This window comes from Marmota flaviventris, chromosome 7 (genome assembly GCF_047511675.1).
Source record: "Marmota flaviventris isolate mMarFla1 chromosome 7, mMarFla1.hap1, whole genome shotgun sequence".
Lineage (NCBI taxonomy): Eukaryota > Metazoa > Chordata > Mammalia > Rodentia > Sciuridae > Marmota > Marmota flaviventris.
The window spans coordinates 19,890,763-19,912,322 of record NC_092504.1 but is presented as its reverse complement, the minus strand read 5'-3'; the positions used below and the strand labels follow the sequence as shown (position 1 = coordinate 19,912,322).

General features: G+C 45.3%; 1 protein-coding gene across 2 annotated transcripts in view; it reads left to right on the top strand.

Moving 5' to 3' along the window:
- Positions 1-21,560, top strand: part of Sel1l3 (SEL1L family member 3) — a 99,540-nt gene that overhangs the window by 72,546 nt on the left and 5,434 nt on the right. For both annotated transcript variants that reach the window (XM_027939003.3, XM_071614199.1), the window contains 8 exons: positions 22-149; positions 2,793-2,876; positions 10,131-10,221; positions 10,354-10,438; positions 11,602-11,711; positions 15,472-15,599; positions 16,170-16,272; positions 16,351-16,423. In XM_027939003.3, the coding sequence (XP_027794804.2) occupies positions 22-149; positions 2,793-2,876; positions 10,131-10,221; positions 10,354-10,438; positions 11,602-11,711; positions 15,472-15,599; positions 16,170-16,272; positions 16,351-16,423 (802 nt within the window). The remainder of the gene's footprint in view (positions 1-21; positions 150-2,792; positions 2,877-10,130; positions 10,222-10,353; positions 10,439-11,601; positions 11,712-15,471; positions 15,600-16,169; positions 16,273-16,350; positions 16,424-21,560) is intronic.

Genomic DNA, 21,560 nt, shown 5'->3' with positions numbered 1-21,560 from the left:
TCTGTTTGTCTCTCTCTGCAGACTTTAGCTGGTGAATATTTCCATAAGGCTGCACAAGGGGGACACATCGAAGGGACCTTGTGGTGTTCTCTCTACTATATCACAGGCAACCTGGACACCTTCCCGAGGGACCCGGAGAAAGCGGTTGTGTAAGAATCTGTCAAGTGTCACCCGTGACGGAAAATCCATGTCCTCCACTCACCGACCCTGAGAAGATGGACTTCCTTTTCTCTTCTTTTTCTTTCTTTCTTTTCTTTTCCCTTCCCCTCTCCCTCCCTCCCTTTTTTGCATTTTTAAATTTATTTTTATTAATTATACATGCATATAGGTTAAAGCGCCAAATTAATTAATAAGACCAAAATTTAAAAATTTCTAAATTAGAAATAAGAAAAAAATTTGACAAGGAAAGGCAGGGAATCCTGCTCGCTACTCCCACCTTACCCCACCCCACCCCAACCTCTGTTTCCTGCTCCCTGGAGTAAATCACTTTCAATCTTTTATTCCTTCTCTACTTGCTTCTCTCTAAACAGCAGGCAGATTCCACTGTGCCTTGGTACAGGGGCTTTGTCTAGTGATGCCCCGGGGAGAGACAAGGCTGCAGCCCTCTGTGCCTCTGCCACCTCCCACTGTCCCACACGCTCACACGTCCTGCCGGCTCTCATCTTCCCAATGAGCATATGTTGGTGGTCAGCTCAGCATCAGAGTTCACATCATTACATCCATGTAAATGCCGTCAGTGGCTGAACCATGCAGAATATTACAGTTGCTTTTTTTTTCTTGCAAAACTTTTCTATTCTATACAACAGTAATTGTTTCTTATTGCTGTTTATTTGCTTAGCTGTATATTCTCATCACTTTGTAGGTAGTTGATCTCCACCTCGATCTCTTCCAGATGTCAGTCTCCTCTCTCTATGTCGCCCTGTATTCTATTCAGTTACTCTTCTTGCCCACGTCTCTCCTGGAGTCTTTGTTCAGGACACGGCTATCACCCCAGAGCACCTTCATCACTGTTGTGGGGGTTTCCTTCCCTTCCATCTCTGTTGGGGGGGTTTATGTTCTCTCTGCTGAGCCCCTTTCTTCTTGCTCTGCACCTACATTTTGGAAGGATACATCCTATGGTAGCTTCCTGCACGATGGTGAGCAGGAGGCATTTTTGAGGTCTTGCATATCTAAAATGTTGTCTAGAGATTGGCAAACGAGGGCCAGCAGCTGCAGTGTGGCTCTGTACCCATTGTTTGGCTCTGAGAGCAAAGAATGCTTTTTATAGTTGAGGAGGGTTGTAAAGCAAAGAAAAATGAATATGCAGCAGTGATTACCTGTGATCTTGCCTTTTATAGAAAAAAAAAATTGTTCACCTCTCCTCAGGCCACTTGACACCCACAGACTGGCTCTCCAGAAGGCTGTTTGCACAGCATGGAGTCAAACCCATCCTGACCTCAGCGCAGCATAGAACTTACCTTGAATGGTCTCGGAGCTCTTTATCATTGTCATGAAGGCTATCTGGTGTGGAACACTCATGTTTCATGAACTTTCTCATTATCCTTTTGTTATTGATTTTCAGTTTAATTCCCGTTGTGGTCTGAGAACATAGCTGGATGTCTTCAATCCTTTGACATTTGCTGAGGCTTGCTTGCTGACCAGGATATGGTCAATTTTGGTAGATGCTTTCCCGTCTCTTGAAAAAAAGAGCTGTGATTTCTAAACGAGTTGGTGCAATGTCTACCTACGTATCAGTACCGCAAGTTCATTAATTCTATTGTTCAGCTCTTCCATGTCCTTTCTGACGTTTTATGTTTTGCCATATCGGTTATTGAAAAGGGTTGCATTAAAATTCCCCAGGTGTGGATAGCTGTGTCTGTGTCTAGTTCTGTTGGTTTGGCCTCACATGGAGACACTTTACTTTCCTGGGCCACACAGATGCTGATTGTTTTGCCTTTCTGGTTGACCGCTTCCTCATTTATAATTTCTTTGTCTCGGTTGATGGTTCTTCCTTCATCTCTCTCTCTCCTTCTCTTTCTTTTCTGTTTTTCATGAAGTTACACCAGGTTTTATTGTTAAGAGTGTTATGTACCTTTTTCCCACTATTGCTTTCTATTTTGTCCTTTACTTTAAAAGTATATCTTTTGTAAGTAGCACATAATTGGGGTTTTGAACATTATTTCACAATTTTAGCTTTTAATTGGTGTATTTAGTTCATTTACATGTAATGTAGTTCTGGATATATTCGTTTTTAAAATCTACCATTTTGTTATTACTTCCTATTTGTCCCACCTAGTTTTCTTTCTTTGTGTCTTTTTTTTCTCTTTCCTATGTATTAATCAAGTCTGTTTAAATATTATTCTCTTCCCCCTCCTATGAGCTTGTTAGTTCTGCATTCTTCTGCTATTCTTTTAGTGATTTTAGTCCAGATTGGTTCATTATTAATATACCCCTCTAGGATACATTAGGGGACAAGAACAGAGTAAGAAAAACATATATTCATGGAAAGACTACTAGAAGTCTTGGTGGAGATTATTTTTTCATCTCGGTAGGCATTTTTCATTATGTATATTGCATGTCTTTGTTTCCATAAAAGACAAGCTACTGAGCGTTCATAAGAAGGGGCACTGAGTGAAAAGCTCTCAAAACACATTTTCTTCACCTTCTTAACATTCAGTTCTGGTTTGTTGCTTTATAAAAATTCTAACAAGCAAAATATTCCCCAAGTGGGATTTATTGAGATCATATGAAGAAAAAAGTGATTATTTAATTTGCCACAGTTTGCATATTTTTTTCTTCCCGTTCCTTTTCAGATGGGCGAAGCACGTAGCTGAGAAAAATGGCTACCTGGGCCATGTCATTCGCAAAGGCCTCAACGCCTACCTGGAGGGCTCATGGTAAGCTTGGACCCACCTGAAAGTGAACTTCCTCAGCCCTGAACTTTCAGTCTGTCATTAGAGTCTTAGGAGATGGAATCTTAAAATGTAACTGAAAGAGCAATTTGCAGGGAAATCACAGCTTCCAGTAATGGTATTCTGAGTATCACGGACTGATTGGCTGTTGATTGGAAAACATAGCATTTCCATGTTCAATTATACACAAAAATTAGTTCTCTGGAGGGGTGGCCACGTTCATCAAGTTGAAAGACACACAAATACATTGACTTCTCTTTCCTTCGAGTTTGTTCCTCTTGGCTTTAGAGTCTAGGGACAACACATGAGGGACCTTAGGTGAGATCTTCTTCTCTCTGTCAGGCCACAGAAAGTTCAGGATTTCTACCTGATTCATGGGACACACCTATAATCCCAGCAACTGAGAGGCTGAGGTAGGAGAATAGCAAGTTTAAGGCCAGACTGAGCAACCAGGCAAGGCTCTATCTCAAAATAAAAAATCAAAAGGGCTGGGGTGTCATCCGGTGGTAGAGTGATCCTGGATTCAATGCCCAGTACCCAAACAAAAAAACCGGCTCAGGCCACCTCCTTTCATAGATAGTTGACTATCTTCAGCCATGACCAGGAGCTGGGGATGCCAAAGCCGCTCACCGGTATCCGGTGTCAACCAAACAGATGTCCCCTCCTAGGCTTCTCAAGGAGCTGGCATGTCTCACCTGCCCTGTGAGTGATGAGACACTGAGGACGAGGACTTACAGACTTACCCGTTTCCACACTGTCGGTTCTCACACTGTATCCTCATTTTCCTTTGGGCCACATTTGCTTGGCTGTTTTATTGCCTAAATGATCCGGGTATTTCTGTAATAACTAAAAAGGACATGCAAATCAGCAGATAGCCCTCGGTCCACTGCCTCCAAGACATTAGGTGAGACCTACCATTGATCACACGCGGATCCAAGCTGTAATTAAAAATTAAAATATTCCCCCAAAGGTGCCATTTCCTCCTTGGGTCCATAGCTGGTCACGCACGCATCAGATGGCATCTCCGTAAGCAAGCGTCTTAAATTAGAGAGTGCAGGGAAATGAGCCCAGAGGGGAAAAAAATCACCAAATACAAATGTTTGTTATTATCATCCTGTGAAAGTTTATTATCTGTGGCCTCACTTTGCACAAACAGAAAGGAATTTCTTTGAAGGAAATTACCTCTTCCCGACTGTAACTGTACCTTCCTGTTTTCCTGGAGTTTCTGTGGTGTCTTGCTTCCCGGGGGAACTTCAGTTCATAAAACTCCAGATACTTGACTGTAACTCATTCTCTCCAGCCTCCGCAGGAGGCTCATGCTCTCCGCTCCCCATAAGCTTCCGAGGGGGAACCAAATGCTTCAAGATACCCCTCGGTTTTTATGTGGGGTTTTCCAAAAAGGGGAGCAGGTCTGTACACACACACACACACACACACACACACACATTCACACCTACATGCCCCCTTGCCACACAAAGGTATCTGACACTTTTTTTCCCCCCAGAAAAAGAATGAGTAAAAAAACCTGGTGAGTAGCTTGGCTTTCTTGCCTACTTTGGCATTTAACAGAAAGCCCTTCACTAGACAGCTGAAATTTTGCCATGAAGGGTTAGTTGAATGAAAATGCCCCTGTGGCTTGACTTCTGCCTTAGACTTCTCAGCTTCAATGTGGGCGTCCCACCCCGTCCCTTGGTAGCGGGGAAGGAAAACTTACTACGTGTGTTTTGCACTGTGTGTGTTTTTGATTCAGTTCAGTAGGTTCTGCTGTGCACACTCACATGCAGGGGATGTCACCAGTCGGGGTTGGGGACGCTTGCTGTCCCTCTTCTCCATGCACATTTTGTCACATGGCCCGAATTAGGTCTAGCCTCGGACCCTTTGCACCTGCTACTTCCTCTACCTAGGAATCCTGCCCAGTCCTGGGATCACAGTCATTTTATTGTCCGTTGTCCGTGATTTGTGTCCCAGGGCCTCGCACATGGAAACGCCGGGGAGTGCTCAGAAACTACTGAACGAGTGGAGGAATGGAAGCAAACAGTCAGAACAAGCCAACTCAGGGGCCAGGAGCAGGAGGTGGGAGCCCTGGGAATGGAAGGAGGAAGGCTGCTCTCTCACTGGGGAGCCCTAGGTCAGCTTGACAATGCAGTAGGGATAACAGGGCCTTGAGGGATGAATAGAGTTTCCTCTTAGCCACACAGGGAACAGCGCTAATGGCAAGGGCATTGCAGAAGCAAAAGCAAAGAGGTAGGAACAGCCTGAGGAAGTGTAGAAAAATTCAAGCCATCCAGTTTGCCATGGGGGTGAGACTGAGAACCTACAGGGCAAAACCAAAGAAATGCTACTGGGTGGGATTTTGAATGGCAGGTGATACACTTTTTACTTGGTCTAGGAAGCAGCAGGGAGCCATTGGTAGTGTTGTGGAGGGTAGTCACTGACAAAGCCCATCTCGAAGATGTTTAAACCAAACAGCTGAGTGTGATGGCGATAGGAAGGGAGACCCTGAAAGGGGCTGGCTCAGACCCAGGTAAAAGGCGCTGAACATTGGAGCCAAAAGATGTGGCATTGCCACTTGAGGGTTTTTTCTTAGGTAATAGTTGACACATATGAAATAATATGTGGTATGTAATAATGTGACACACAAGAGCACAACAATAAAAGGGACCCCTGTTAACTTTTCACCCTACTTAGCGGGGCGAACATCGAACATTGCCAGCACTGTTGAGGCCCTTGCGTGCCCCTCCCAGATTAACCCCCAGAAGTCACCATTGCCTGAGTCTTACTCATCCACCTCTTGGTTTCTGTATAGTTTTGCTATATATGGATATATTCCTGTGCAATGGATTTAGTTTGGCTTATTTCTGACCTTTATATTATTAAAATCATATCATATATAATCTTCAACTTTTTTTAGACTTAACATTACACTTCTAAGATTCATACATTTTGATGCCTGTACCTGTGGGTCATTCATATTCACTGCTATAATATGCTGCTATTTATTAATTTTATATTAATGCATATTTGTGTTATTTCCCTTTTGCTGCTGTTACTGGTTTTTTTTTCTCACTTTTTAATTTTTTTTTTCTTTTTAGTTATACGTGACAGTAGAGTTTGTTCGACATATCACACATTCATGGAGTGTAACTCCCCATTCTTGTGGTTGAACATGATGTGGAGTTGCCTCTGACATGCAGTCATCCATGAACATAGAAAAATTGTGTCCGGTTTATTCTACTGTCTCTCCCATTTCCATCCCCACTCCCTTCCCTTCATTCACCATTTTGCAGTGAATTCCACTGAGACCCCAGGACTTTTCTAATCCAGTGAACTTCTGTTCTTCCCTCCCTACCCCCTTCTTGTGTTCTTGTTGTGCCACACGGCCACAAACATTTCTTAATTTCTTCTCTGACCTGCAGGGAAGAGTTGCTCTTACCTATCAACTCAGGAGTGGGGCCTCTGGGTGTCAATGAATGGCACCTGGACAGCATTATGAGACAACTGTTTTCCAAAGTGGTTTTACCAAGTCGCTGTCCTGCTCACCATCTATAGATTTCTGTTTCTCCATATCCTTGCCAATCCTGGTGCTGATGCTAAGAATGGTTAAAGGTAAATCTCAGCCTGGCTTCAAGACTTCTTAGTATCAACAAGAAAAAACATCTAGTATCCATTACAATGAGAAGATCTTTGTCAAAATACGTTTGGGGCAAAGCGCATCCTGATTGCTTCCTGCACCTCCAGTCTCCAGCCCCTGCCCAGGGCTTAAATAGGAAATAGGCGTTTGCTGGCCTTCTCACACCACAGTGTGGCTTTGGGGGTACCATCTATTTTCCCTTAATAGAACAAAATCATCCATCAATGTCTCCGGCCCATCTCCCTTCTTCATTTTTGTGTGAGTGAATTTATTCTGGACGTTATTTTCAAATTACATGTGTCAGTTTGATGAGCTTCTGCCTTCCTGTATTGTTCCAAGATTTATGTGGGGGAGCGTAAAGAGGAGCGTGATGGAAAAAGGGGCTTTTTGCTGGATCAGCGTAAGACAGAAGATGATGTTGTCATGCCTGAGGCTGTCCTCGGACACCAGCCGCCGCCGTTAGCAGGGAAAGGCCGGCTGTCATGTTTCATTTCTCTCCGCCTTATGTGTGTTTTATCTGCGAGCTACTGTTTTATTGTGCTTTGTCTTAAATGTACCCAAAATACTTAACCCCAGAGGTTAGCAGCTTCTAGTGGACTTGAGGCGAGAGAAGTAGACATGCAAAGTTCCGGTTGAAAGAGATTCACCTTTTTGCAGTGAATTCCACCGAGACCCCAGGACTTTTCTTTTTTACTCTTTCCCATCTGAACTGCCTGAGGCATTAGAAGAAAAGAGCACAGAGGAAATAACATAATTGTTCCAGCAACTGCTCAGAGGCATTCAAATTCACAATTCACAGCAAGGGGTCGAAGAATTGATTATTAAGACCTATCATTATAAAAGTGCTAGGAATGTCTGTCCAAGGTCTGAAAATGAGAGGGAAGCAAATGTGCCTCTCAATTCATTCCTATAAATCCCCTCCTTTCTTGCATTTAGTCCCCATCTTTCACAAAATTGTCTGTCTGGAAGACAATTCACTTGAGTGCATTGGAAATAAAACTTGAAGCTTGGGTCTTCTTCCTAAAGCTTGAAGAAATTATTGGAAGGACAGGAGTGTTTTGAGGTCTGTCTTTGGGCTTCCTGCAATTATCAAGTGCTGAGTAAATGTTTGTTCCAGAATATAAGTGTAGAAATATCTGTAATTAATACTTTCAGGTGGTTTCTGTTGAAACACAGTTAAGTAGTGTCTGGAGGCTGCATGTGGGTCGGGCCTCCGCATCAGTGTCATGTCTCAAAGTTTTAACAAGCTGGGGAGTCTGGCCTGGGAAGCGTCAATCCCCCTTTTAGAGCCTACTCTTTCACTATATAAAAGTGGGTGGTGGTGACATCAGCATGCACAGGCCTGGGTGATTGATGCAGCCAGGAGGAGTTGACAGCAATGTTTTTAGACATCACATTTGGATGGATTTAGTTTCTCCTTTGATGGAAAAGCTTGAGAATTCTACAGTATTTCCTCCCAGTCTATGTAATAATTGAACAATAGAAGTCTTCCTATAAAACCTCTCCCTCCCCTACTGCCAAGGTTACTTGAGAGGCAAGAGATTGTCTTATGAAGCTTCTCAAGTGAGCCTTCTGACAGTGTCAACCACCAGCTCCCACCCCACCCCTCAGTTCTAGCAGCCAGTTTGGCTGTTTTTCTGCTGTCCAAGAACTCATTATGTGACACTTCAGTAATCTGAGCCACATACTAGCTAGTCATGGCAGCTCAGGGCATTGGCCCAGTACTGGACTTTGGGGGACAGGTCTGCCCCATCTCCTTTCCTCAAGCATCCCTGGTAGAGACTGAGACACTAGTGGGCATTCATGTGTATGTGAAGAAACTTGAGGTTTTGAGATCTTGGGAACAGGGTTCTGTTATAAAAGGATAGGGACCTTCTGCAGGACCTCCCGGTGGTGCCTCTTTGGTGTCAGGTGAGCTCTGAGGATTCTGATGCCCCAAAATGATTTTTGCAGCCTGTTTAACAAAGTCCCTAGGCATCTTTTCAGTGGTGTTTGCACCTGCAGTGTGGCCTTGTGATCTGACTGCCTGAGCAGGGGACACTGCTTAGGTGACCTTGTCTCTGTTAGCACGAGTCACAGCTAATTGGTCAGCCACCTTAGGTATCTCAGAGACTGGGAACTGACTCATTCAGAAGCCATGTGTCCCATGACCTGCAGCCTGTCTCACGGAAGGTCTGCCTGTCCTAATTTGATTCCCAGCCACCTCTGTATGTCTCCATGAAATGGTCTCCCAGTAGGTGCTTTGAGCACTGTAGAAAGGTGATTTCAGAATCTGTTACCTCATTTTCTCTCGCCCATCCTTCCCTAAACCAGATTCTGGGTGGGGCTCAAATTAAGAAAGCATCATTTGTGTCAACTACTTAAAATGAAAAACAAGCTTTAGAAATAACTACTTATTGTGAAAATCAAATTTTATGCACAAACTGGGTAACATAGAAAATTGAGGAAATCAGATAGATAAAAGGAAGAAATAGAAATTACTGCATTCTAACCATGAAGAGATAAGTATTGTTAACATTTGTTAGATGGTTTTTAGAATTTATTCTTCTACATATATGTATTTACAGGTGTATGCACATGTGCATATTTAATTCCATTTGTGTTTTGCAAAAGTGGGATGCAATTTTATATTCTGCCTTTTTGGGATGCTAATTACAAGGTTTTGCACAAGTATTTTCAATACTCTTCCATGACATTGTCTTTATTGGCCACATCTGAATGTGGCTGCACGAGGTTCACTGATCCTAGTCTGTGACTTTCAGGTATTTGTTTCGAGTTTGCTTTGATGTAGCAGCTTTTGGCCATCAGCCCTATCACAAACCCCTTGGCAACGGGATCCTTGCACATATCTGGTTTCTTTGGAATAAACCCCCAAGGGAGAGCAGTAGGCACAAATGGTGTGTGAATTCTCAGACTTCCTTCCTTGACCCCAGACTCACTGCAACCACTGGCCCTCCAGCGCGGGCACGGGAGTGCGTGCATTTCCCCGGGTCCTTGTCATTGTGCCATCAGTGAATCCTGTGCCCGACTTTCAACCGATGAAAAGTGGTCTCTCGTTGTTTTGCACTTGCTCAGTCGCTACGGCTGTCGGGCATTTATTTTTCATGTGTTTTGGCCACTGTCATCAATCCCTTGTAAACTGCTTCTTCTTTGCCAAACTTCTAATGCACAACACAAGCTCAGCTTTAATTAAGCTTGTTCCGAATCCTAAGTCCTGTAAAGCCTTTCACAAAACAGGGGACTGTAAAGCCCAGGGTTTTTTCTTAATACCACTCATCTCCTCTAAGCGAGGAAGGAAAGATTCAAGGACCAAAGACTAATGGACAAGTCCTCAGCCAGCGTTCCGCACGCCTCTCGGCCAGTAGAGGTAGCTGTTGTACCAACTAGGTCCCCAGCCTTATCTGGGAGCTCAGCCTTTAAGATAGGAAATAAATCAGTGCATGCAGTATTTTTAACAACAGTATTTATTTAAAAAGAAAAAAAAAAACTCATGATTTTGTGGTTTTAAAAAACTGCTTATTTTGTGCCCTCTTATGTTTGAATATAAAGCTCTCTGAATATTAGTAAGAGCCACTATATGAAATTTATTATTAATCATCTATTTTTAGGCATGAAGCTTTGCTGTATTATGTTTTAGCAGCAGAAACTGGAATTGAAGTGTCACAGACAAATTTAGCACACATCTGTGAGGAAAGGCCGGTAAGTAAATGGATTCTTCTGCAAGCAGAAGCTGTAAGGTTAAAGATAATGAATTAAGCTTTACCAAGGCAAAATTAGTCACTTGGCCAAAATATTAATGAATTAACTTTTTCTCTCTCCTTTACCTCTTAGGACCTGGCCAGGAGATACTTGGGTGTTAATTGTGTTTGGAGATACTATAATTTCTCTGTTTTTCAAATCGATGCTCCTTCATTTGGTATGTATAGAAAAAACGGTGCTAACCTAAGCGTTAGAGGCTTTTAATCTTTAGTAACAGGGAACATCTAACAGCTTGGTGTGAAGTGTGATATTTCTAAACAATTAGGAATGAAAGTGAAAAATCTCTGCTATTAAGGCCCTGGCTAACCTGCTCTTAGCCCCTGCAGGGCACTCAAGCACCTTGTCCCACTCACCAGACCCACCTCCAAACCAAGAGAACACAAAAGCCATCCTACTATAAAGGGACGCCCTGGCCTGTCATTTGCTTTTTGCCCTCAGATGTGTTCCCAGCCCTGTGCTCTGCTCTGCTGTCTGTGGGAGGGGGGTGGCCACCAGGAATGCAGTGCCAGGCTCTTGTCCCAGGAGCTTCTGATGGGCATCACCAGTGGTGGGCACCAGGGAAGGCTGCAGAGTGGGAGGAGGGGGGAAGCCCAGCTCTCTCTTCCCATCTCTCTGTTTTGCACCAGTTGTCTGGCAGTGGCCACATGTCCCATGGTTCCAGCCCCTGCCTAGTAACTCCGCCCTCTCTGGTCCAGCTCCCAGGGGACTGGGAAGCTCTGGGAACCTCACAGCCACCCCCACTTCCCCATCCTGGGGGGTGACAGTAGCTTCCTTCCATCTCCCACTTGCCTTCTGTCTCTTCCGGTACCCAGGCATCTACTTTCCCATGATAAAAATCCCTCTTTGGGCTACCCAAGGTGGATTCTGGATTTTCTGATTGGATATTGACTGACACCTATGCTCTCAAATGTGTTTCCTCAAAGTAAACATGAAACATGCGGCTAACGCAAAGCAAAGAGATATGAGACACATCAAACACAGCAGCAGCATTTCAGATGTGGAATAGAGGGCCAGGGACAACCTTGGCCGCTGGGCTGAGTTCGCTGTCAGAGAGTCTCAAACAGACCTGCTCAGGGGAGCTACCTAGAGTATGGAAAGTGTCTAGATAGGGTGCTCCAGGAAAAAAAAAAAAAACAAAAAAAGAAAGAAAGAAAGAAAAGAAAACCTTTTTTGTTTTTTCCTGACACAGTAAGGAAACCTAAAAATATTCTGCATTCAAATTTTAATAGGATACACTCCGTTGAGTGAATGGCCCAGTAATTGACAATGTTAGCCTAAAATAAAACTGCTTGACAAGTGGATATGTTTTGCGTTCTGCAGCATATTTGAAAATGGGAGACCTGTACTACTATGGCCACCAAAACCAGTCACAAGACCTTGAATTGTCTGTGCAGATGTACGCCCAGGCCGCGCTGGAGGGAGACTCCCAGGTAAAAACAGCGAAGCCTGCTCTGAAGGCCCAGAGACCTAGCAGTCTTCTCTGTGTACTTCCACAGCATGATTTGGTCTTTGTCCATGCACGTTCACACGTCCTTCAGACAACTCCATGAGGACCTGGGGGACCTTGATTGAGCGCCTACTGTGTCCCCAAGCAATCCTATGGACCTGGAGATTTTATACCTATGTCATAGTTAGAGCCACAGCAAGGTAATGAATTGTTCCAGGCCAGATAATCACGTAGAAAATAGAACAGCCAGAGCCTAAACCTGGGTCTCTAGCTCCAATCCTGAGGTGTTTTCTACTGAATTCTGTCAAAATAACTCACAGACAGAAACTCAAGGATCTAAAAGAGTGGCTGTTACAGGACGTGCTTTCCATGTGCGATTGAGCTCAATATTTAAGTGACAGGACTTTTTCTCAATGACTTTTTTTTGAAACTTCTTATTTTAAAATCACTTTAGGCTTATAGAAAAGTTACAAAAGAGATTCAGAGCATCCCCATACACCTCCGCCCAGCTTCTTTTAACGTTAACATTCTGCATGGCCACCATGCCACTGTCAATATCCGTACCCACCCTTCAGACTATTTGGATTTCACGTTTGTCCACTGATACCCATTTTCTGTTCTGGGATTCAGTGCAAGGTCCCACATTACACCTAGTTGCTTTCTCATCTTTCATTCTCATCAAGTGGTTGGACATTTCTGTTTTTTCATGAACCCGCTGAGGTTGAGTGTTTGGGGCAGGAACGGTAGAGATGTCACGTGTCCTTGGCGTGTCACATCAGGGCTGTGTGGTGTCAGTGACTCTCGTCCCTGGTGAGGTTAAGCGTCTCTGGTTTCTGTTAGGTTTCTCCACTGTAAAGTTCACGTTGTTTCATTTTTAATTTATAAATATCTTGGGGAGATAGTTTGAGACTATGCAGATATCCTGCTTGTCCTCAAAATTTTTGCCTATGAATTTTAACAGATGGTGCCGGCAACCACTATTAGGACTTACCTCGTTCTCTCTCCGTTTGCTAATTGGGATCTCCCTGAGGATCCCAGGGCAGGTTTTTTTGCAGTGGAAACTGGAATAGTTTCCGACTGTGCTCTGGAGTCTGATCACAGAGCGGAAGTAAGAGACTCATCCTCACCTTGGCTTCCCCCTCCCTTCTTTTTTCTTAGTGGGGATATTACATCGGAGGGGTTGGTCCCCAGGTTAAGATCCTACATCTCTCCACTCATCTCTCCAGCTGCTTGTGTATGGGGAGTCACTAAATCTCTGAGACTCCATTTCTCGTCTGTGGACTGGGAAGATAACAGCATCCCCTCCTCGGAGGTGAGGAATAAGTGAGGTGCTGAGCCCCAACACCCAGGATGCTAACTGGAGCGTGATCTGCTATTTCTTCTGGAATGAAGTCGAAGTTTCTGCTACAGGGATTTGTACAGAAACAAACTCCCTTAGATGATGTCGGCCATCATTTTAAATGAAGCCTGGATAATTTGTTTTTCATTTTTGATGATCATTTTTTTAGGAAGACAATGATACAAAAACAATAAGGGATAACGTATAAAGAAAAAAAAATCAAAAGATCCTTCATTACGTGGCAGAGGCTTTTCCTTCTTCATGTCCTTGTGTCACTTCTGGTCCCTGCTCACTGGCACATGCACCTGCAAGGTGACCTCTAGTGTGCGCGCCACTCGGACCGCCCTGTGGTTTTCTTAGTCTCTCTGCTCGCGGCTCTCAGGGGCCCCACATTCTGCTGAGCTGCAGGGCTTCCCCTGCTGCCGGGCGCTGCTGCTTGCCGTCTCTAGCTTGCCCACTGATTCAGCCCTTCTGTGTCCCGTCCCGCCACGTCTGAGGCAATGCTTAGTGGCAGGGCACGAGGTGAAAATCAACCTCCTGCCTTCGTGGGGCTCAGAGTCAACCCAGGGAGACGTGGAGGCTGCTTGCCAGGGGGCAGCGGCCACGCTAATGCTGGCCTGAGCACTTTCATGACTTTTCACTTGAATAATTTAGTTACATTCTGAGACGGCATTACCAAGGCACACGGTCCCAATGCCTCTACGGCTCCGCGATGGCGCCGCTGAGCTGCTTTCTGAGGCTGTTTTCTGATGGATGCCTTGCCTGAAATCCTGTCGGCCCTGGACGATTGAGTTTTGCAAATGGGACAACTGCAATTTAATGTTTCCTTGTTGTTTTGGATGGCATTTATTTAATGACTAGAGAGGACAGACACCTTTACCTGTACTTGCTGATGGTTGTTTGGTCTTCACATCTTAGGTGAATTCTCTATTCTTAGTCTTTATCTACTGGAGTCTTCATTCTTTTTTCTTCTTCAAGCCATAATTAGTTCTTTATTTATTTGCTTAGTAGATAATGAACCTTAAAGCTATTACATTGCATACAAATATTCCCCAGACTATTTTACCACTTATTCTCATAATATGTTTCCACTGATTAGAAGAACCTTTAAAATGTTACAAAGTCATTTTTCTGCTAATACCTCAAGTTTTAAGAGTATCTTCTTTTCAAAGAGAAGAGAATATCCTGTGCTCTGCTGCTGCTGCTGCTGCTGTGTGTGTGTGTGTCTACGTCTTGAAGATACTTAACATTTAAATCCATTTAGAGGTTATTTGACAACATGGTGGAGGTTAGAGAACCTGGACCCCACCATGTGCTTATATTTGAATCTCAGCTCTGCCACTTTCCAGCTGTGTGAACAAGGGCAAGTTCTTTAACCTCTCTGTGCCTCAGCTTCTCAATCTGTAAAACAGAGGATAGTAGTGTCCATCTCCACTCCTTGTTGTGAGGATTAAGTGAACATACACAAAAGGGAGTGAGGCCTCGCATACAGCAAGCACTCAGAAAATGTGACTATTTTATGTTTTCATGGTGGCCATGCAGGATGCTCTCCGGAGTCCCGGTTGTACGACTTGGCAGTTCGTGATTTTCATTTAGATTGTGGTCTTGGCAGCTGAAGGGCAAGACAGAGGGAGGATGGGAGCCATTCATACATGACCATGGATTCCTCGAAGGGCCACAGTCCAGCTCCATTTGAAAGGCTCCTCGTGGTGGGCCCCACTCATGTTTTGCTGGCTTTGTGGTCTGGCCGCATGCTCAGCTCATGATGGCCAGTGACCTCCAGCTGGCATCTCGCACCCATCTGTGTGACACATTTCCACTGTCGGGATCCTGAACCAGGATCTGCACAGTCCATTAAGGCGGGCCCACCCTGAGGGTCAAGAGTAAGGTACCAAGGAAGAGGCCAGGAAGGTCTGTGCCAACAGAAATCATGAGGTTTTCCACGCTGACCCAGGAGAGCTGAGGCAAGTGCCATCTGTGACTCTGACACGCTTGACCTTAGAATGTCAGTCACAGGTAGTGTGCAGCCACAGAAATATTTTGTCAGATTTGATGGTGACCGAGGCCACCGTCCGTGATGGACATCGCCTCCGACGCGGTGCTGTGGTTTTTCAGTGCGTTCTGTTTTGAGAGTGTGAACAGGAAAGGACAGACCTCCCGGTTGACTGGCTGCTGAGCAGATGGGACGCAGCATCCTTTGAAAGTCTCCCGGTTCTCCTGCAAATAAATTTCTGAGATGCATATATTTAGGGAAACAATTCATCAATGAAGATGACTAAACCATCTGGCTATAGGGGCTGGGAAAAAATATGTAGAGGTTTTAAAAGTTTACATGCTGATGAAGGGTGTGTGTCTGGGTTTTATTACGAGGAGCTGATGGGTCTGGTTTGTGCCTTACCTTTAGGGATTTTTTAACCTGGCCCTGCTAATTGAGGAAGGTGCTATCATCCCACACCATATTTTGGATTTCTTGGAAATTGACCCATCACTCCATTCTAGTAACATCTCCATTCTCCGGGAACTATACGAACGGTGAGTTCAGAGGTGCCCTTATGCCATGGCATCTGGGGGACCCAAGGAGGTGGGAGTTGTTTCTTGACTCAGTTCTTATTTTGTGATGTCAATTGTTAGAGAAAGGGCCCAGGATTTGCTTCTAGTAGTGAACAGTTAGCCAAAGTCTCTGAGGCTCATGATATACAATGTGCTTGATCTGAAGTTCAAGTGCTGACCAAGGTTTTCCATGAAAAAAAAAAAAAAAAAGCCACACATCTGATTAGCCCGCGCTTTTCTGAAAGATAGGGAGGCATTCCTGTCTCTGGACTTTGGACAGACACTCGGACAGAAATGCTGTTCTAACAGGCCCCATGCTCCATGTGATCCTTCATAACGAAGGTGCAGGTGACCTTTTCCTCAGATTTCTGCGAGGATCTCAGAAATCCAGGTGAGGCTCAGAGTACTGAAGTGCCTTTGCTTCCACGCCCCTCACTGCAAGTGTGCTCGAGTGTGCAAGAGCAGAGGCGTGCGGGTGTGAGCTCTGGAGAGGCAGTCGTGGGAAGGGCCCCCAAGTCGCCCACCTGACGGGAGGCCTGGCTTTGTCGGCAGGTGCTGGAGCCACAGCAGCGAGGAGTCCTTCAGCCCCTGCTCCCTGGCCTGGGGGTACCTCCACCTGCGGCTTATCTGGGGCGCTGTCCTGCACTCTGCCCTGGTAGGTACCATCCCCACAGCCCTGCCCTGTGGCCCCTGCCTGGGTCAGTCATCTGAGGTGTGCTTCTGGTGTCTGCAGATCTACTTTCTGGGAACCTTCCTGCTGTCCGTGGTGATCGCTGGGACAGTGCAGCACTTCCGGGATGTCTCGGGTAAAGCCTTCTCAAAGCCACCGAGGGGTGGAAAGGGGGGGACTCCGTCCCAGAGGGGGGGGGGGGGCACTCCCTCCCACACCCTCACAGTGCCATGGCCCGTCTTCAGCTTGGGCATGCACAGCACAGGGACCCCCAGGAGCATGTCATAGTCCCTGGCTTCCAGGAGGTCACAAAACTAATAGATTTTTCAAAGTAAGGATTTTTTAAAAAGCTAAAGAAATGTAACCAAAATATCCTCTCCTGTTGAAAATACATCGTCTAGCAAAATTGTACCTCTGCAAACCCAACTCAAAAGCCCCTCCTGCATTAGGCCTTCCCTTTTGTTCCAGTCCAATAAGCAAAGGCGTGAGGAGACAAGCAAATACACAGCGCACAAACCTCCCCAGCCACGGGGACACGGAGGGAGGGGCCGAGGAGGACGTCACTTAGCTGTGTTTCCACTGAATCACTGTTACTTTTCTGAGCCAGTACAAGTTGAGTTGGTAGTTAGGGGAGCGGTGTCCCAGTCACTTCTATTTGGGCTTAAAGTCCAGACTTGGCTACTCATTAGCTGTGTGACTTCTGGTGAGTTACTTAACCTAACTCATCTCCCAATTCCTCATTCATCTAATACTTGCTACTTCCAGAGATATAAAACGTGAAAAAGAAAAGTGAAATGAGAAGATGCCCTAATAGCAATATAAAGGGAAATGTTTAAAATTATAATAAAATAGTATCCATTTCCATATGTAAAATTTTAGCCTAGTGCTTCTGAATTTTAATGGGTGCAAGAATCCTGCAGGAATAATACTAAATGCAGATTCTGCCGTGGGTGTGGGGAGGGGCTGAATGCACCACACTGCTGGAAAGACACGCATAGTTAAAAGCCTGCTCTTTCATTCTCTGGCATCCATGGCCCTCTGGATAAGGGTGAGCTACTCATTTTCCCCTGTCGCACTGTAGGCTGAGTTGGGGGACCCACCCTGTCCTGCCAAGCAGCTCCCACCTCCCAGGTACTCAAACCTACAGACACCTCTTGGTGAGAACTCCAGCTTCCCGCCATCTTGGATGGTTCCAGAAGGACATGGTGACTCACAAAGGCCAACAGTGACATTCACAAATGGGTCAACTAGGGTGAGAAAGGCCCGGGAGCCTCGGCCTAGCCGTTATTTGTGTAGCAAACGATGAACAGCGAAAGGAACAAGGCCCCTGCTGTCCCTGGTGAGAAGGGAGCTGCTGTCCCTGATCACCTCCCTGCTTTGCCTGAGGAGTCACAGGAAGCCCTTCCAGGTCCTCCCAGGCTGGCTGCCTCCTCCACTGCTGGGCGATAAGTCACCCCGACGCACATTCCCCCCCCCCACCCCGACATTTGTCACCAGGTAGAAGACATTTATTTTGCATCTTGTCTGTTTTCCATTTCAAATTATCTTTGTCATTTTGACTCCGTGGAAATATTGTGCTGATGATTACGAATGTGGCTCCATCAGAGGCGCTGAAATCGTCTTTATGATTCTGTGCCAGCTGGTGGCCATGAAAATTCATGGGCGGCGGGGATTGCTGCCGTCAGAGGCGGCCCCTCTCCCGTCTCCGCACTCGGGTCACCCAGTCCCTCCAGGCCCTGCCAGCGTCTTCTCGCTTCTTTCACACATTTTCCTGGCTTTTTTCAACTCTTTCGTTTGCCTCTTCTGGCGCTTGCTTCCTTTCCTCTTGACCAAACGAGAGAAGATCTTGAAAACCATTTCACTCTTTGCCCTTCATTAGACAGATGAGGAAACTGAGGCCCAAGAGGTGAAATAGTTTCCCAAAGACCAAATAAAGGCGAGAGAAATGTAGGGCCACAGACTGGCTGACAATTTTTCAGAATCACAATACTTTAAAACAATGATTATCGACTGTCTTGAACCCACTGCTCCCTCACATAAGGATATTCTGGAATACTTTTCCACTTGAAGTGAAATCCTGATAATTAACCTACACCAATAGAATGCCACAACAGGAATATAAAGAAATCCAAAGAAATCAATTCTAATAAAATAACCTTTTCCGTATGTAAATTCTAGCTCCTTAGTTTTATGTGCACAGGAATCTCACAAGGATTGTATTAAAGGCAGGTTCTGATTGGGGTCTGGGGGCGTTTCTAACCTGCTCCAGGGCGATGCCCACATGGCTGTTCCACAGCCTGGACTTTGGCCAGTAAGGGCAGAAGTCAAAGGAAAAAATCTCTCATTTACAGAAGGGGGCCCCACAGGGGCACCTGCCACCCCGACAGAAGTCACCACGGAGTGAGGGCCTGGGTACCTTCCTGCTGTGACTTGCACTTATGCTAAGTGTCAGTCGTTGTGAAATAGGGAGGTTCTTCATCAGCACAGCAGAGCAGGTGACCTTGGGAGTGATGTGGCAGGTAACAGAGACACAGGAGGGAGGAGGGGCAGCTGCTGGGCTGATAGGGGCCAAAGCTTCTGCTGCTAGTGTCTCTCCAGGGAGCTGATGGCACCCAAGGGCCCAGGACCTGCCCCACGGGAGGGGAGGACAGCAGCGGGTGCTGGCCAAAGCCGTAGGGTGGGGACGGAGGGTAAGCACAGTGCTGAACCTGTGACAGCAGAAGGCTCAGGACTGCTGCCAGAAGACAGTCATCTTTGTCATGATTTGCCTTTTTTCCAGTTAATTGTTTTTAAAAATTAACAATTCATCATGGAGGCTTTCGCCGTCCATTCTGTGTCCAGCTCCAACCCCCTTCACTCTCCTGCTGGGGTTGCCAGCTCTGGAATATACAGCCAGCACGCCACAGCCTTTGTCATATGGAACTGTCCTGCGTTCAGAAGGCTGGCGGTGCAGGACAGCAGTGAGCAGCCCCTGTGCTGTGAGGATCAGGCTGCGGTTCTGGCCGAGGGAGGGAGCCTCTTGCACCTCAGGTTCCTCTTCTGTCAAACAGCACGCAGAGCAGTGCACCTGCCGCCTGTCGTAGCTGAGAGGACCAAGTCTGGCGACACTGAGGATTCCACGGACATTAGCTGGGAGCCCCTGGGAATGTCCCCCAGGTGTTTCACCTGGGATTGAAGCATGCTGAACCAGGTAGCGCCTGCACTTCAGGAGTTTGGGTGGCCTCAGTAGCAGAGCATTGCCAGAGCTGCATGCTTTTTTCTGTGCTGTGTGACTCTTTCTAAAATATAAGGTTCTTTTTTTTTTTAAAATTTTTTATTGTTGGCTGTTCAAAACATTACATAGTTCTTGATATATCATATTTCACACTTTGATTCAAGTGGGTTATGAGCTCCCATTTTTACCCCATATACAGATTGCAGAATCACATCAGTTACACATCCATTGATTTACATATTGCCATACTAGTGTCTGTTGTGTTCTGCTGCCTTTCCTATCCTCTACTATCCCCCCTCCCCTCCCCTCCCCTCCCCTCTTCTCTCTCTGCCCCCTCTACTGACATTCATTTCTCCCCCTTGTATTATTTTCCCCTTTCCCCTCACTTCCTCTTGTATGTACTTTTGTATAACCCTGAGGGTCTCCTTCCATTTCCATGCAATTTCCCTTCTCTCTCCCTTTCCCTCCCACCTCTCATCCCTGTTTAATGTTAATCTTCTTCTCATGCTCTTCGACCCTACTCTGTTCTTAGTTACTCTCCTTATATCAAAGAAGACATTTGGCATTTGTTTTTTAGGGATTGGCTAGCTTCACTTAGCATAATCTGCTCTAATGCCATCCATTTCCCTGTAAATTCTATGATTTTGTCATTTTTTAATGCAGAGTAATACTCCATTGTGTATAAATGCCACATTTTTTTTTATCCATTCATCTATTGAAGGGCATCTAGGTTGGTTCCACAGTCTTGCTATTGTGAATTGTGCTGCTATGAACATCGATGTAGCAGTGTCCCTGTAGCATGCTCTTTTTAGGTCTTTAGGGAATAGACCGAGAAGGGGAATAGCTGGGTCAAATGGTGGCTCCATTCCCAGCTTTCCAAGAAATCTCCATACTGCTTTCCAAATTGGCTGCACCAATTTGCAGTCCCACCAGCAATGTACAAGTGTACCCTTTTCCCCACATCCTCGCCAGCACGTGTTGTTGTTTGACTTCATAATGGCTGCCAATCTAACTGGAGTGAGATGGTATCTTAGGGTGGTTTTGATTTGCATTTCTCTGACTGCTAGAGATGGTGAGCATTTTTTCATGTACTTGTTGATTGATTGTATGTCCTCCTCTGAGAAGTGTCTGTTCAGGTCCTTGGCCCATTTGTTGATTGGGTTGTTTGTTCTCTTATTGTCTAATTTTTTGAGTTCTTTGTATACTCTGGATATTAGGGCTCTATCTGAAGTGTGAGGAGTAAAGATTTATTCCCAGGATGTAGGCTCTCTATTTACCTCTCTTATTGTTTCTTTTGCTGAGAAAAAACTTTTTAGTTTGAGTAAGTCCCATTTGTTGATTCTAGTTATAAAGAGAGAAATAGAAGATCTTAGAAGATGGAAAAATATACCCTGTTCAAGGATAGGCAGAACTAACATCATCAAAATGGCGATATTACCAAAAGTTCTCTATAGGTTTAATACAATGCCAATCAAAATCCCAATGGCATTTCTTGTAGAAATAGAGAAAGCAATCATGAAATTCATATGGAAAAATAAACGACCCAGAATAGCAAAAACAATGCTAAGCAGGAAGTGTGAATCAGGCGGTATAGCGATACCAGACTTCAAAGTATACTACAGAGCAATAGTAACAAAAACAGCATGGTACTGGTACCAAAACAGGCGGGTGGACCAATGGTACAGAATAGAGGACACAGAAACCAATCCACAAAACTACAACTATCTTATATTTGATAAAGGGGCTAAAAGCATGCAATGGAGGAAGGATAGCATCTTCAACAAATGGTGCTGGGAAAACTGGAAATCCATATGCAACAAAATGAAACTGAATCCCTTTCTCTCGCCATGCACAAAAGTGAATTCAAAATGGATCAAGGAGCTTGATATCAAATCAGAGACATGCCGTCTGATAGAAGAAAAAGTTGGCTACGATCTACATACTGTGGGGTCGGGCTCCATAAGGTTCTTTTTTTAAGGCACTGAAACAAAGGCACTGGCTCATCCATCAAGAGCAGCAAGAGGCACTCCACAAATACTGCACTTCAAGGCCCCTTCAA